This window comes from Equus quagga, chromosome 5 (genome assembly GCF_021613505.1).
Source record: "Equus quagga isolate Etosha38 chromosome 5, UCLA_HA_Equagga_1.0, whole genome shotgun sequence".
NCBI lineage: Eukaryota > Metazoa > Chordata > Mammalia > Perissodactyla > Equidae > Equus > Equus quagga.
In genome coordinates, this window is record NC_060271.1 from 35,187,172 (window position 1) to 35,199,937 (window position 12,766).

Consider the following 12,766-nt stretch of genomic DNA (forward strand, 5'->3'; position numbering starts at 1 on the left):
TTTTAGGGAAAATCTATTGGGGTCAGGGTCTCTGTCTGAGGGGGGTGGGGCCCCTGGGGGAATACGTTCCATTTTCTACCAAGATGGTGGCTTGGGAGAACGCCAGAGAAGTCGGGATGTAATGAGGAATCATGTGGTTTATTCCCACTTCACCATACTGGGTGGATACTCGAGCTTGGTCCTAGCATTGGAATGTCACCCCCTGGGGGTGGGGCTGGGTGCTTTTGATGTCACCTGCCTGAGATCCCTGCTCCTGGGTGACATAGAGTATAAGGAGACTCGGGCGATTTCTGAGCCAGGCCTCCAGGGGAAGGACTGACCGTTAAGGAATGTGGATGGAGACTGTGGTTGATCTTAAGGAATTGCTGCTTTCTGGCTGTGATGGCTACAAAAGCACGGCCTGGGTCTCCCAGGTACCACACAGTCTTCCTGTTTGTCCAGAGCTCGAAGGACCAAAAGTCTCCTGCAGTGGATGCTCCAGTTGAAATCTTGGCTGAACTTGATGGGCCACAAACGTCTGGGTGTCCACGGCTACCGAAGAGTCTGTTTGTCCCCAATTATTAATAGATTCCTCTAAACCAGAGATACGAGCCACCCCGGCCGTGGTCCAGGACGGACTTGGTATCACCGAGTCTGAAGATGAGAAACAAACGAGCATGTGTCACAGAGGTGACGTCCATGTGGGAAGGTGTCCTAGCGTCTCGCCAACCCCACTCCCCAGGAGGGAGGAACTCAGGTCGGCTCTCAAAGCAGCAGCTCTTCCCTCTGGGAATGTCTTGTTGGTCGAGGGCAAGAAGCAGGGGTTGAGCAAAGAGGTGGCCTCATGGGCCCAGGTGGGGACAAGCAATTTGGTCCAGTCTTTGTGGATTCCGGGCTGTGCCTCCCGTCACACGTGCCTTCTACCAGGCGGCACTTGATAAAGGTGACCCAAGTGTAGATTACAATGATGGCGATGTGAGGATGAGTATAATTTTGATAAATAGGTGAAGGTGGTGAAAAGCTCCGAGGGAGGCGCAGGCAGGGGCTTGAATCACTCCCCAAAGGTCTCTTAAAGAGAAGGGAGCTTTGGGAAGCCACTGGAGTGGCCAAGGAAGGTGCCGTTTCCCTCTTCTCCAGAACCTTTGGCATCGCCCTCTGCCCAGGGGTGGTGGCTTGGAGACTGGCCACATCTGCCCAGCTGTGCCGGATTGGGAGACAAGCCTCTCGACCGAGAGTGAGTCAACAGTGAAAGATGCCCCCCCCCGTGTGGGACAGGGACATGCCTACCCCCAGTGCCAAGGGAAATCGGTGGTCTTGTCTGTGGGGCAAGCAGTCCCCGCAGGTCCAAGAACCCTCCTCCAGAGCCCCGAAGGAGGCTCTCTGCACCCCCAGCAGCTTAAAGGGACTCCCAGGCAGATGGAGGCCCCTCCCTAGAGGGTTGGGCATGCAGGGCAGGGGCTCAGGGCTCCGTAGGGGGCTCTGGGAGAAATCGAAGCTCCGTGGGGTGTGGACTCGAAGGCATAGAGCTGAAGCCTTTGGCAACAAAGGTTTGCCACCCACAAGCAGTGGGACCCCAGTTACGAAATCCCCTTCTGAGCCAGCCCTATGCCTTTTCACTCACGTGTCCTCAAGACTTGGTCCCCTCCCCATCCCATCTGATGCAGCGAATGAGGAAACCGAGGGAGTCTGCAGGCTCCCCAGCCCCTACATGGAGTGGGCAAGGTTGGCGCTTGGGCTGCGGTCTAGAGTCGTCAGCCTCCAGATACCTGGGTTGGGTCCTTGTACCCTGGGCCCGCCACGGCTGAAAGTCCCACCCCCACCTGGCTCCGTCCCCTGGTTAAGCCTCTTCCTGGTCTTCCCAGTCCCCCTACCGAGGCTAGATTCCCCCCTATGCCCAGCAGGTGTGTGTGGGGAGGGCCCTGAAGTCCGCAGAATTCCTGGGTGACTCCCCTGGGAAAACCCCCAGGCTAGGATCCCCTCTCTGCTGTTGTCCCAGCATCCAGAGGAAGAATGGGCGGTGGTTCTGACCCTGGGCCAGAGACCCACCTGGGAAGGCGGGCTTCCAGCACTTTGAGCTGACAGTAGCCATGTGAGCTCCACCTCCACCTCTGGCCAGGGTACCCATCAGAGTTGGGTCCAGAGGGCTCCAGGACCTCATCCCAGACACCATCCTCCTTTGGATGCCCAAGGTGCCCTATTCATGGTGAGCTTCGATCTCTGTGCCTGAGATGGCACAGAGGCCACGACAGGATTTGCCTGGGGGAGGACTGCAGCTGACCGGAAACCCCCCTGGGGTGAGAGTGAAGGGACAGACTCCAAGGGGCTCACACTTGGTCCCTGACCGCAGGTGAAGGGCTGACTGGCTGCTCATCTCCAGAGGGCTGGCTCTGAGAAGGGAATCGGCTCCTCTCCTGGCCTCGTGGGACCCCAGGGCGATGAGGGACTGAGGCTGGGAGGCTCAGGGATCAGTAAGGGTTGGGCTGGGATCCGGGTGGAACAAGTCGCCCCAGGGGCCCTAGTAGGCCTGGCCAGTTTCCACGGGCAGGAGTCCCAGCACAGCAGAGTGCTCCCCAAGCTTCATGCGACGCTGTGTGGAGAGGCTCACGTTTTTGGCCAGGTAATCAACAGCAGCTGGAAAAAAAGAGAAGCTCCTAGAAATCAAGGTTCTTTTTGCCTGTTCTTCCATCTGCCCCACATCCACCTATCCATCCATGCATCCATCCATCCCTCCATCTATCCATTTATCAAGTCATCAGTTCGTCCATTCACCCTTCTGTCCATCTATCCATCCATCCACCCATTTATCCATTCATCAATTCATCCATCTATCTCTTCTTCCATCCATCCATCCATCCCTCCATCTATCCATTTATCCATTCATCAATTCGTCCATTCACCCTTTGTCCATTTATCCATCTCTTCTTCCATCCATCCATCCATCCATCCATCTATCCATTTATCTACTCATCAATTCATCCATTTATCTACCTCTTCTTCCATCCATCCACCTATCCATTTATCCATTCACCGATTAGTCCATTCACCCTTTGTCCATCTATCCATCTCTTCTTCCATCCATCCATCCATCCATCCATGCATCCATCAATCCATCCATCCATCCCCCCTTCTCTTCATGAAGCTCTTTCTCTCACCTCTCCAATCATTCAGCATGTGTTAACACATTATTTGCCCAGCTCTCTCATGGGTTCTGTAGGGAGGCACAGAGGGCATGCACACTGTTGAGGGAAGAATTAGTCCCTTTTTCCAGCATGCCTCTACAGTCCCCACTATGAGGGGTCTCCAGTGAGTCCCACAGAGCCCAGGACGTAATGAGGGCCAGGTCCCTCTTCCTTCTTTGGACCCTGAGCCCAGCTCATGGATGAGGCAAAGCATGACCCCTTACTCAGAAGCCACAGCAGCTTTTGCAGGCGAGCTGAGGGGTCCGTGCAGAAGGGCCGGGACCCTGACACGCAGGGAGCTGAGCCCTTCGGCCTCGTCAGTTCTGGTCATCCAGCGGCAAGGGTCTGAGGGTGTGTGCTTGTGTGCGTGTGAACAGGGAAAACAAGAATCTCTGTGAAGTAGTCATGGGCATGAACACGAATGCTCACACATGAGCAATACCTGCACGTGCACATGTGCACAGATGTGGGTGAGCTGTGTGCACCGGCATGAGTAGAACAGGGGGAATGCCCGTGCGTGTGCACAGCTGAGTTCCACCGAAGCCAGGTACACGTGTTGGGGTGTGTGTGTGCAGGTACCACCACTGGGCCCGCGTGTACACGAGTTCTGTCTTAAACGTACTAACTGTGCCTGCCTGAGGCCACCGCAGAAATCCGCCCCGACCAAATGATTTGACTGGCAGGTGGCAAGGCCTCTCAAGGCAGAGATGCTGCCTCCCGAGCCAGGGTCCGCGCTGGGGCCAATCAACCGCCTGGGACCAGAGGCGAGAGGAAGACGGACAGAACGCCGTGCTAGGAATCACGAGGCCTGGCCCAACTCTCGCTCTGTCACCTGCCCACCGAGGGCTCCTGGGACACTCTACATGCCTCTCCTTGGGCAGGTGGGTGGAGCCAGGAGGTGAAGGGCATGGCCAAATGCGAGGCCCAGGGAGGCGACACGGGCAGCATCAGACATGGGGCTGCGGGAGGTGGTATTGCCTTGGGGTTCGAATGATTTAGGTTCAAATCCTGCATGTGTTAACTTTCAGTCTGTGACTTTGGGCACAGCATCTCACCTATTCGAGCCTCAGTTTCCCTATCTGTAAATGAGGGTAACAGGAGCACCTAGGATGCAGAGCTGTCGTGAGGAGAAAAGGAGAAAGTGCACATGAAGTAGTCAGTTGGCACCGTGCCTGGCACAGGTCAGCTCAACAGACTTGGGCTCCTACGGTTGGGATTTGGCACAGACGTGACTGATCTTTGACGGGGACAAGAAGGAAAGGAACAGCGTGTGAGGCAATTCGGAGTCCCGACTACCTCCCGCTCACGTGGCTTTGGCAAATCGCTTTGCCTCTCCAGGCCTGTTTCCTTGTCTGGAAAATGGATAGAAGCCATTCCAGCCCCCTCAAGGCTGTGACAAGGATCGATGAGATCATGTGCTTCAAGATGCCGGGCACAGAGGGCTCAGTGCCCAGACCCCATGTTCCTAAAGGATGTGCAAATGCCCTTGGGTTTTTGGAGTGTCTGGACCCTGTGCCCGTCAGCTTCCCAGGCTCCAGGGCCCGAGCTGAGTCCCTGGGTGCTGTCCCTGAGGTCACGCAGCCTCCAGGCTAGGGCAGAGGTGGTGGCACCCAGTCTTTCCCTCCCTTGGGTCTGCCCCTAACTCTAGGTGGGGGTGGGAGAATCTCCTGCCTCTGGCCTCAGGGGTCCCTGCAACTCTGGCTACACCATCTCTGCTACCTGGAGCCAGTCCTAACTGGGCTCCAGGGTCTGTCCCATGAGGAAGCCTAGTTTTCTGCATAAGAACGGGGAGAAGAGGAAGAGCAATCATAGACAGAGAGCTGCCCTGGGCCCGTCCCGCACTGTCTCATTTAACTCACACAACAGGTCTGCAAGGCTGAGTATCATCACCCCCATTTTACTGATGCTGAACCCGAGGCACGGCCCTGAGAGCGCGCCTAGCTTGGAAGATCACGCGGCTCATACATTATGGCGCCAGGATTCGGCCCAGGCAGTCTGATGCCAGCTCCTCACCACCCCACGAGCGTCACCCAGCAGCTTCCGAAGAACCAGCCCCGGCACACGCCAGTGCTTTAGAGGGAATGAGGCGCTCTACCCGCCAAATCCTGCACTGGCCCCAGTTTCTACTCCAGGAAATGCAGGTAACTTGTCCAAGGCCACATGGCCAAGTCAGGTCACCCTTCCTGAGTCACCGAAGGCTCTGCCTACCCCTCCTTATTCCACATCGTGCCAACCTCGGGTGCCACCCTCTCCAGCTCGTCCTGCGGGTGAGGCAGAAGGGTCTGGCTTTGAACGGCAATGATGAGAACAGCAGAGCGAGGTCCCTCACAAGCTGAGCACTCATTACCCGCCAAGCAGACAGGACCTCATTGAATTCTTTCAACAGCCTGGTCTCTGGATACGCTTCTTCCCATTTTACAAATATGGGAACTGAGGCACGGAAGGATTGCTGGCCCAGAATCACGCACAGCACGTGAGATGCTGGAGCCCGAATCTGTCCTGCTTGCGCCCCTGGTCACTGTCTCTGCTCCTTTCTAGCCTCTCCCAGGTACCAGCCACAGTCAGGCGCACAGCGGGCACTCGCCCAGGCCCTGTCGTGGTGAGCGAGGAAACACCACGGAGCCAAACTTGGCAGATGACCGGGCCAACTTCAAGGGCACCCACCGCGCCACAGGGCCTGCCTCTCCCTGGGGTCGAGCCGGGGCCCGCGAGGGCAGGGCTGTGACATTCCTCATCGCGGCCTCTGTCGTGGGCCCTCCTGTCCCTCTGTCTCTCGGTGTCTCCCCTCCTCTGCCTTGCACCCCTGCCTGGGCTCTAAACGTCTCAAATTAGATTAATCGGAAGTTGGCAGGAGAAGTGATGGCGATGCCAACCCGTAAACAAGCCTCAGCCGTCAGCGCCTCGTCAGCCCGCGGCCCCAGAGGAGGACCCTTCTAGACACAAATTCTTATTAGACTTGTCAGATCTATTAAAATTCTTTTCACACTTCTGCGTTCTATCAGCCCCATCATTAGTACGGCCCTGGCCTCTGGGAACACCAGGGCCATATTAATCTGCCGTGTGCCCCTTCCCTGTCCCCCTGCCCCCACCCACCCCCTCCAGGGATGGAGAGGGACAGACAGATGGACAGATGATGGCCGGGAGCAGGAAAGGAAGGTGTGGCGGTGTCCCAGGGAAGGCGAGTGGCCCGGGGACAGGAGGTGGACTCTGCTGCTTAAGAGTCTGGCCCACGTGGACACTCCACGCACACCTGGAAGTGAGTGAGGTCCTCCCGGGGTGGGGCTGTAGGTGCGGCTGTGTGCACGGCAGTGATCTCGGGCACACGACCTCTCTGGATCCCATTTCGCCATCTGTGCAGTGGGAATAACCGTGCACACTGCACACGGTGGCCGTGAGGATGAAATGCCAGCCCCAGGGTAGATGCTCCATAAACGGTCACTTCTGCTTCCTGTAGGCATGTACATTTTGTCTATTTATATCTCCAAGCCATGTATATACATACGTTAGTGAATACTCACGGAGAAATAAATCTCTGTGAGTGTGCATCTGTCCACATAGAGGTTCACATGAAGTTGTGAACAGGAATCCCCACAACGGGGGTCGAGATGTGTATTGTGACTGAGTGAGTGTCTTACAAATTTGTGGTTTGGCCAAAGAAGGCTGGCTTTGAAGTCAGGAGACTAGGAGTTCACCACTCACCTACTGTGTGACCTTGGGAAAATTCCTAGCCTCTCTGGGCCTGAGCTTTGTATCTGTAACCTGAGGACAAATAACACCCGCCTCAGGTAAGGTTTTGGAGAATTACATGAAATGAGGAACATGCCTTGTGCCCAATGCCTGGGACAGATGTGAGCAGATGACGGGTGGACCTGGGCACACCCAGTTGCAGTTAGGGACACAGGACACTTGCACATGCATTGTGGGAGCCCAGTCATATTCAGTCGCCCGCGAACATGGAGCAGGTGGTCAGTGGGAACACAGTGTGTCCCCGAGCTGTTCCAAAAGCCTTGAGATGACTGAGTCTAACCCGTGGGCCCCCATTTCACAGATGGCTAAACTGAGGCTCAGAGAGGCAGGGCGACTCTCCCATACTATGTGGGCAGAGGGGCAGCCTTTCCCTTAGGTCCCTCCCAGCCCAAGCCTGGAGCCTCGGTGGAGTGAGGTGGGGTGGGGTGCGGTGGGGTCTGTGCTGGGACTCCCTCGGGGTAGGGCTGGAGAATGCGGCCCAGGCGGAGCTCTGAGCTGCCCCTGGAGGAGCCAGGGAGCAGGGTAGAGCTGGCGGGGGAGGGGCTGGGGAGGGGAGGATGGAGGGGGGAGGCGGAGGGAGGAGGAGGTGGAGGACACGCTCTGGCAGCTTTTCCTGAGCGAGGAACAAACACTCCTTTCTCGCCTCCTGGGCCCTTTCCCTTTTGATCCGCTTCCTCGCCGCCCCCGTGCTGACTTTGGGGTTAATTTTATTTCCGAGTTGGGCGGGCGCCCCTGGAGTGGGGCATGGGGCTCTGGGTGTGACTAACGCCCGCCCCAGGCTGCAGCTGCTGCCCCTGGAAATCCTTTATCAAGAGCATGTGTGTCCCGCTCCTCGCCCGGGAGCACCGGCTGGGGCAGGGGTCACCCGGGCCCCCTGGAAACACTGCTGTCTGTGCACGTGTGTGCACCCTGCTCTCCAACATACATGCACACACGCGTTACCCCTGCACACTTGCTCCCCACGCACACACATTCACACAGACATCACGTGCACACACCCAGATGCACAGCAATACACAGGCACACACAGCCACACCTCCAGGACACACCCCCCATATTTACACACTGCACAGTCTACACATCCACACATACTACAAATACACACTTGCAGACACCCTCAAGCACACGTACATGCTGAACACACATGTATACACATGTGCATATAGCCACACACATCTGTACACATGCACACGTTTATTATGCATGTCCACATAGTGACATACATCAAACACACAGGCACAGACAGAGACACTCAGTCACATGCACACCTGAATATACACACCCGAACACACGTGTGTATGTGCTGCAGCCACACACACTCACGTGACCAAACCTCCACGTGTGTCCAATACAAATCCATATGCACATCATGTGCACACAATACGCTCATTTAAACACACACGTGTGACCAGTCATATGCACACATGCCCACACACGCCACTCACACCTTCACACGTACAGACACATCCCTATACACGAGGCTGCGTGCACAAACACGTCTGCTGAAATACACAACACACACAGACACACATGCACACGAATGAGAACACCCCCATGGCACATGTATTCACACTCACACAAACACACAGACGTGAACACAAACACACACAGGGAAGGGGTCGTGAGCACAGCTGGCCTTCATTTGGCTGCGGAGGCCAAGGCCGCGTGAGGAGCCGAGAGTTGGTGTGGGGGCAGGAAGCCAGGGTCAGGGAGGGGCAGGGCGGGGAGGAGGCCCTCGGGCTGGGAGGTCGCGCCCTTCTGATTCGTTTGACACCAGCAGGTGAGGCCTGGGGTGGGAGGTGGGGCAGAAGGGGACCCCGTGACCCTGGCTGCCTGTGCCGCTGGGCCTGCCCTGCTGCCACCCTACCCAACAGCTGGAGGCTGTGGCCGGCCTGCCTTTTGTAGCCTTTGGTCTGAGGGTCCGAGGTCCCCGCCTCCAGGCAAGGTGTCAACGGGCTGACGGGTGGGGTGGGCACATGAGATCAGCTCAAAATCTGGGGAAACCAAGGCTGAGGGGGAGGAGCAGAGGAGAGGGCCCGCAGTGCAGCTTCCCCTCAGCCCAGGGCGGAAACGCGCAGATCTGCACCGCACCGTCCAGCGCGCTGCTCCCCAGCCGCACGTGGCTCCTGAGCACTTGAAACGTGGCCGCTGGGACAGAGAACTGAATGTTACACTTTGATTCAACTTTATCTCATTTACATGTAAAAACCAAATTTCGATTTCAGTATATTTGGGAAATTTTTTAGTATATTTGGAACAAGTTGGGTGTGTAAATCTATTTCCTCAGTTGTAAATTATATAAAATTTAGATGCAGATCAAGTATTTCCAATGAAAACAGTGTCTGAATTAAAATGGACTGGATTTCAAAGACATATTATGAAAAAAGAACATAAAATAGCTCATTAATCATTATGTCTGGATGACATGTCGACATGACCATCTTTTGGACTGGGTTAAATAAAATATGTCAGTAAAAATAATTCCATTGATTTCTCCTTATGTTTTAAAACGTGGCTACTCAGACATTCTCCATGACATTTGGGGCTCGTATGGTATTTCGTGGGACAGTGTTGCCTTCAGGTGACAGCAGCATGACTGCAGGGGTCCGGCGCAGCGTCATCTTAGGACAACCGTCCGTCCTTTCTGGACTCCCAGTTCCTCATCTGTGAAATGGGTACCCCACCCACCACCACTTTGCAGCTCTCTACCTGTCAGCGGGAGGCCCTGCGGGGGGAGGGGACGCCCGGGGCGCTTGGCACTCACTCTGGCCATACTGGCCGTACTGGTAGCCAGCCACGGGGTCCACGCTGTAGCCGGTGGCGCTGTAGGTGGGCGGGCAGTAGGACTGGGAGGTGGGCAGGCTGTCTCCCGGCTTGATGGAGTCAGCCCGCTGGCTGCAGCTGGCCGAGATGGAGGTGGCCGAGTCCAGGCCGCCGTGCAGAGGGGAGATGGAGAAGTCGGCCTGCGGCTGCGGCGGCACAGCACTGGGGTTGCTCAGAATGCTCATCACCTGCGGGGGAGAGACCATCAGTGCCGGCCAAGCAGCAGGCGTGGGGGGGCTCGGAGGACGGACTCTGCAGACACAAGCACGTGCAGGGACGACGCCTGGGGGCCCTGGACAGGCCTTTGCTGGAGTTGCTCCCTAGAGGTCCCTGCAGCATCGAGAGCCTCAGTTTACCTGGTTTGCCTGTCCCTGTGGGTAAGATGGTTGGTTGGCGGTTTCTCCTTTAAGTCCTTCCCCAGGAAGCCACCCCCTGCTGAGAGCTCTAAGGGGCAGGGGTGGCCTTGCCCACTTCTCTACGCCCAGGGCCTGGCTCTAAGGGCACCTTGTGCCTGTCTGCCCAGTGCATGAATGCATACGTGCATGAACAAATCAATGAACTAACTGGCTGGGTATGTCTCTCCCATCAGACAGGCACCTCCCCCGGGACAGGGAACTGTGCCTCCCCATCACACCGGGATGCCCGCCCACCCAACACGAAGGTCAGAGCAGGACTCTGGAGCTCGCCGGCTTCACCCCCCTGCCCTGTGCCAGGCCTGCTACGCCCCTGACTTCTCTGGACTTTGAGCTTCTGCCCTTACAACACCAACCCACATGGCCAATGCTGGCAAATAGCCTCCCGGGCACTTGTCTTTGATTCTGGCAGCTCTTGGATGTCTGCGAGCGTCAACGCCTTCCCTGCTTCAGCAAACAGGAGCTCCCATCAGTGCTGGCAACATGGACTGACAGGTGACGCCCGTCTCTGGAAACCCAGCTTAAAGAACCTGGTGTAGGTTCATGGGCGTGTTCACTTATTCATTCAACAAACATGCACTGATGGTGACTGTGGGCCCAGGCCTCAGGCCAGGCCCTGGGACTTCAGAGGAGGAAGAGCAGGGGGAGTGTCTGCGTCTGGTGGCGGAGGCACCTCGCAACAGACCATCAAGATACACAGCGATGAGGGGTGCGGAAGAGGCAGCTCAGGGGGCCGTGGGAGCCCCGTGGAGGGTGCCCAGCCAGCCCGGCGGTGGAGAGAGAGAGGAGAAAGGCAGTGCAGGCCGCAGGAGGCCCCGCAGGGTGAGGGAGCACAGGGGTCCCGGACAGTCCAGGGAGAGGAGGCAGACGCAGGCCCTGGGGACCTCCTGAGGATGCTACCTCCTACGGGAGGGAGGCCGCAGTGCCAGGTGGGGACAGCCTTGCTGATGATCTGCCCGCCCTGAGCTAAAGAATCACGCGGCAATCCACGCCAGGCAGGCAGCTGTGTCCTGATTTCCCGCTGCCTCCTGACTTGTCCCCGCCACCGCCAGCACTGAGGTCTGGCCGGGGCCGAGGGTGTGGACGCGAGTCCTCAGGCCAGGACGGATGGAGCGCTTCCACTTCCTAGCTGTGCAGCCTCGGGTGTCCCTTAACTTCTGTGGCCATCCCATCCTGAGGAAAAGAGACGACCATCGACCCTAGTGCAGAGGGTAGCCAGGAGGACGGGGTGGGGTCTGCGCACAAGGGCTGTGCCCCGAGCCTGGCATGGGGTGCGTGCTCGGCAAACGGCGGCCCCAGCTCCTCTGATGTGCGGTTCCCCACATCCTTCCCTCTCCCCCCTCCCAATCCAGAGCAGCCAGGGACGTGTGGGGCGGAGCCAGGACGCCCCCTTCTCAGACGGAGAAAGGGACACTCATAGCAGGTGTGCGAGGAAGCAGGCCAGGGCCCAGTCGGCCGACCCCCTCACCTGACAACGTCGAGACTGAGTTTTAGGCACGTGGCCCCTTTAAAGGTTCTCACGCCAGGGACCCAGGTAGCTGCTGGTGGGGGGATGGGGATGGGGTCCCTCATCCCTGGGGGGCCTGGGTCCTCTGAACGGCATGGGCACGGCCTCCCCTGACACTTGATCCCTGTTCCAGCACACTCCCCTCAGCCCTGGGGTCATCGTCCTCTGTCCTTTCACTGTCCGCCATCCCCAGAGCCAGAGTCCAGGGCACCCGGCCTACCGGGGCTGCTCCTGTCTCCACCGCACCTGGTGGGGTTTAGGTGGGACTTCCGGTGTGTCAGCCCATTAGACAGCAGAGGCCCTTGGCCTGGGTCTGTGAGAAGGAGGTGGCCAGACGACTCGGGGCAGCAGTGCTGTTCTAGGGAGCTGAGGTCTCCCCAACTCTCTCTGCGCCTCAGAGGCCTGTGTCACGGCAGAGGCTGCACAGGGGGCTGGGGTGGTGGCGAGAGGGAACCCGCAAAGGGGGTGGTGCGTGAGGACATCTGACACACAGTGGGGCTGTGTTTGCTGCTTTTCACCCGTCAAGAGGGGGTCTCCTGGGCCTGTGGAAGCTACTGTGTGTGTGTGTGTGTGTGTGTGTGTGTGCATGTGTGTGCTGGGGTAGGGGGAGAGTCTCAGGGCAAACCCCGGAAGCTGACACTGCTCTGGGGGTTCAGAGACCCAACTCTCTTCCAGGTGGCCTGTCAGGTTCCCAATGTGCCCCTCACTTTCCATCTAAATTAAGAAAATCGCCACCCATCCCATCCCCCTCCCCATACAAACGCCGACCCTGCTCCTCCGGGAGGCCTGGGCCCCAAGACCAGACGTAGGGGCTCAGGGGAAGCTCGCAGCCCATCTGCCTTCCTCTAGAAGGACAACTGTGGTGGCAGGAGACTCTCGGGAGGTCTGCCAGCCCGGGTGAGACCCTGGCTTAACCCTCCCCTTCTGCACATCACTAAGATGCTGAGCCCTGGGGGGACGATGGGACGGGAAGGGAGAAGTCGGGGGCAGGGTTCGGGAGAGGATGAGGGTGTTTTGGGGACCAGCTGGGGCCTGTGCATAGACCCAGCACTCAGCCTGCAAGACAGAGACCTACAGAGAACCGCCACCAAATCTGACCACATCGCTCAAGAATTATC

The 12,766-nt window shown here is 57.7% G+C and overlaps 1 protein-coding gene across 1 annotated transcript in view; it reads right to left on the reverse strand.

Annotated features, from left to right (window-relative positions):
* Positions 1–2,494: 2,494 nt before the first annotated feature.
* The window catches only part of PAX7 (paired box 7), a 96,187-nt gene continuing 85,915 nt past the window's right edge, over positions 2,495–12,766 (reverse strand). The window contains exons 8-9 of the mRNA XM_046663055.1: positions 9,670–9,916; positions 2,495–2,610 (exon numbers count right to left, since the gene is read on the reverse strand). Of these exons, the coding sequence (XP_046519011.1) occupies positions 2,495–2,610; positions 9,670–9,916 (363 nt within the window). The remainder of the gene's footprint in view (positions 2,611–9,669; positions 9,917–12,766) is intronic.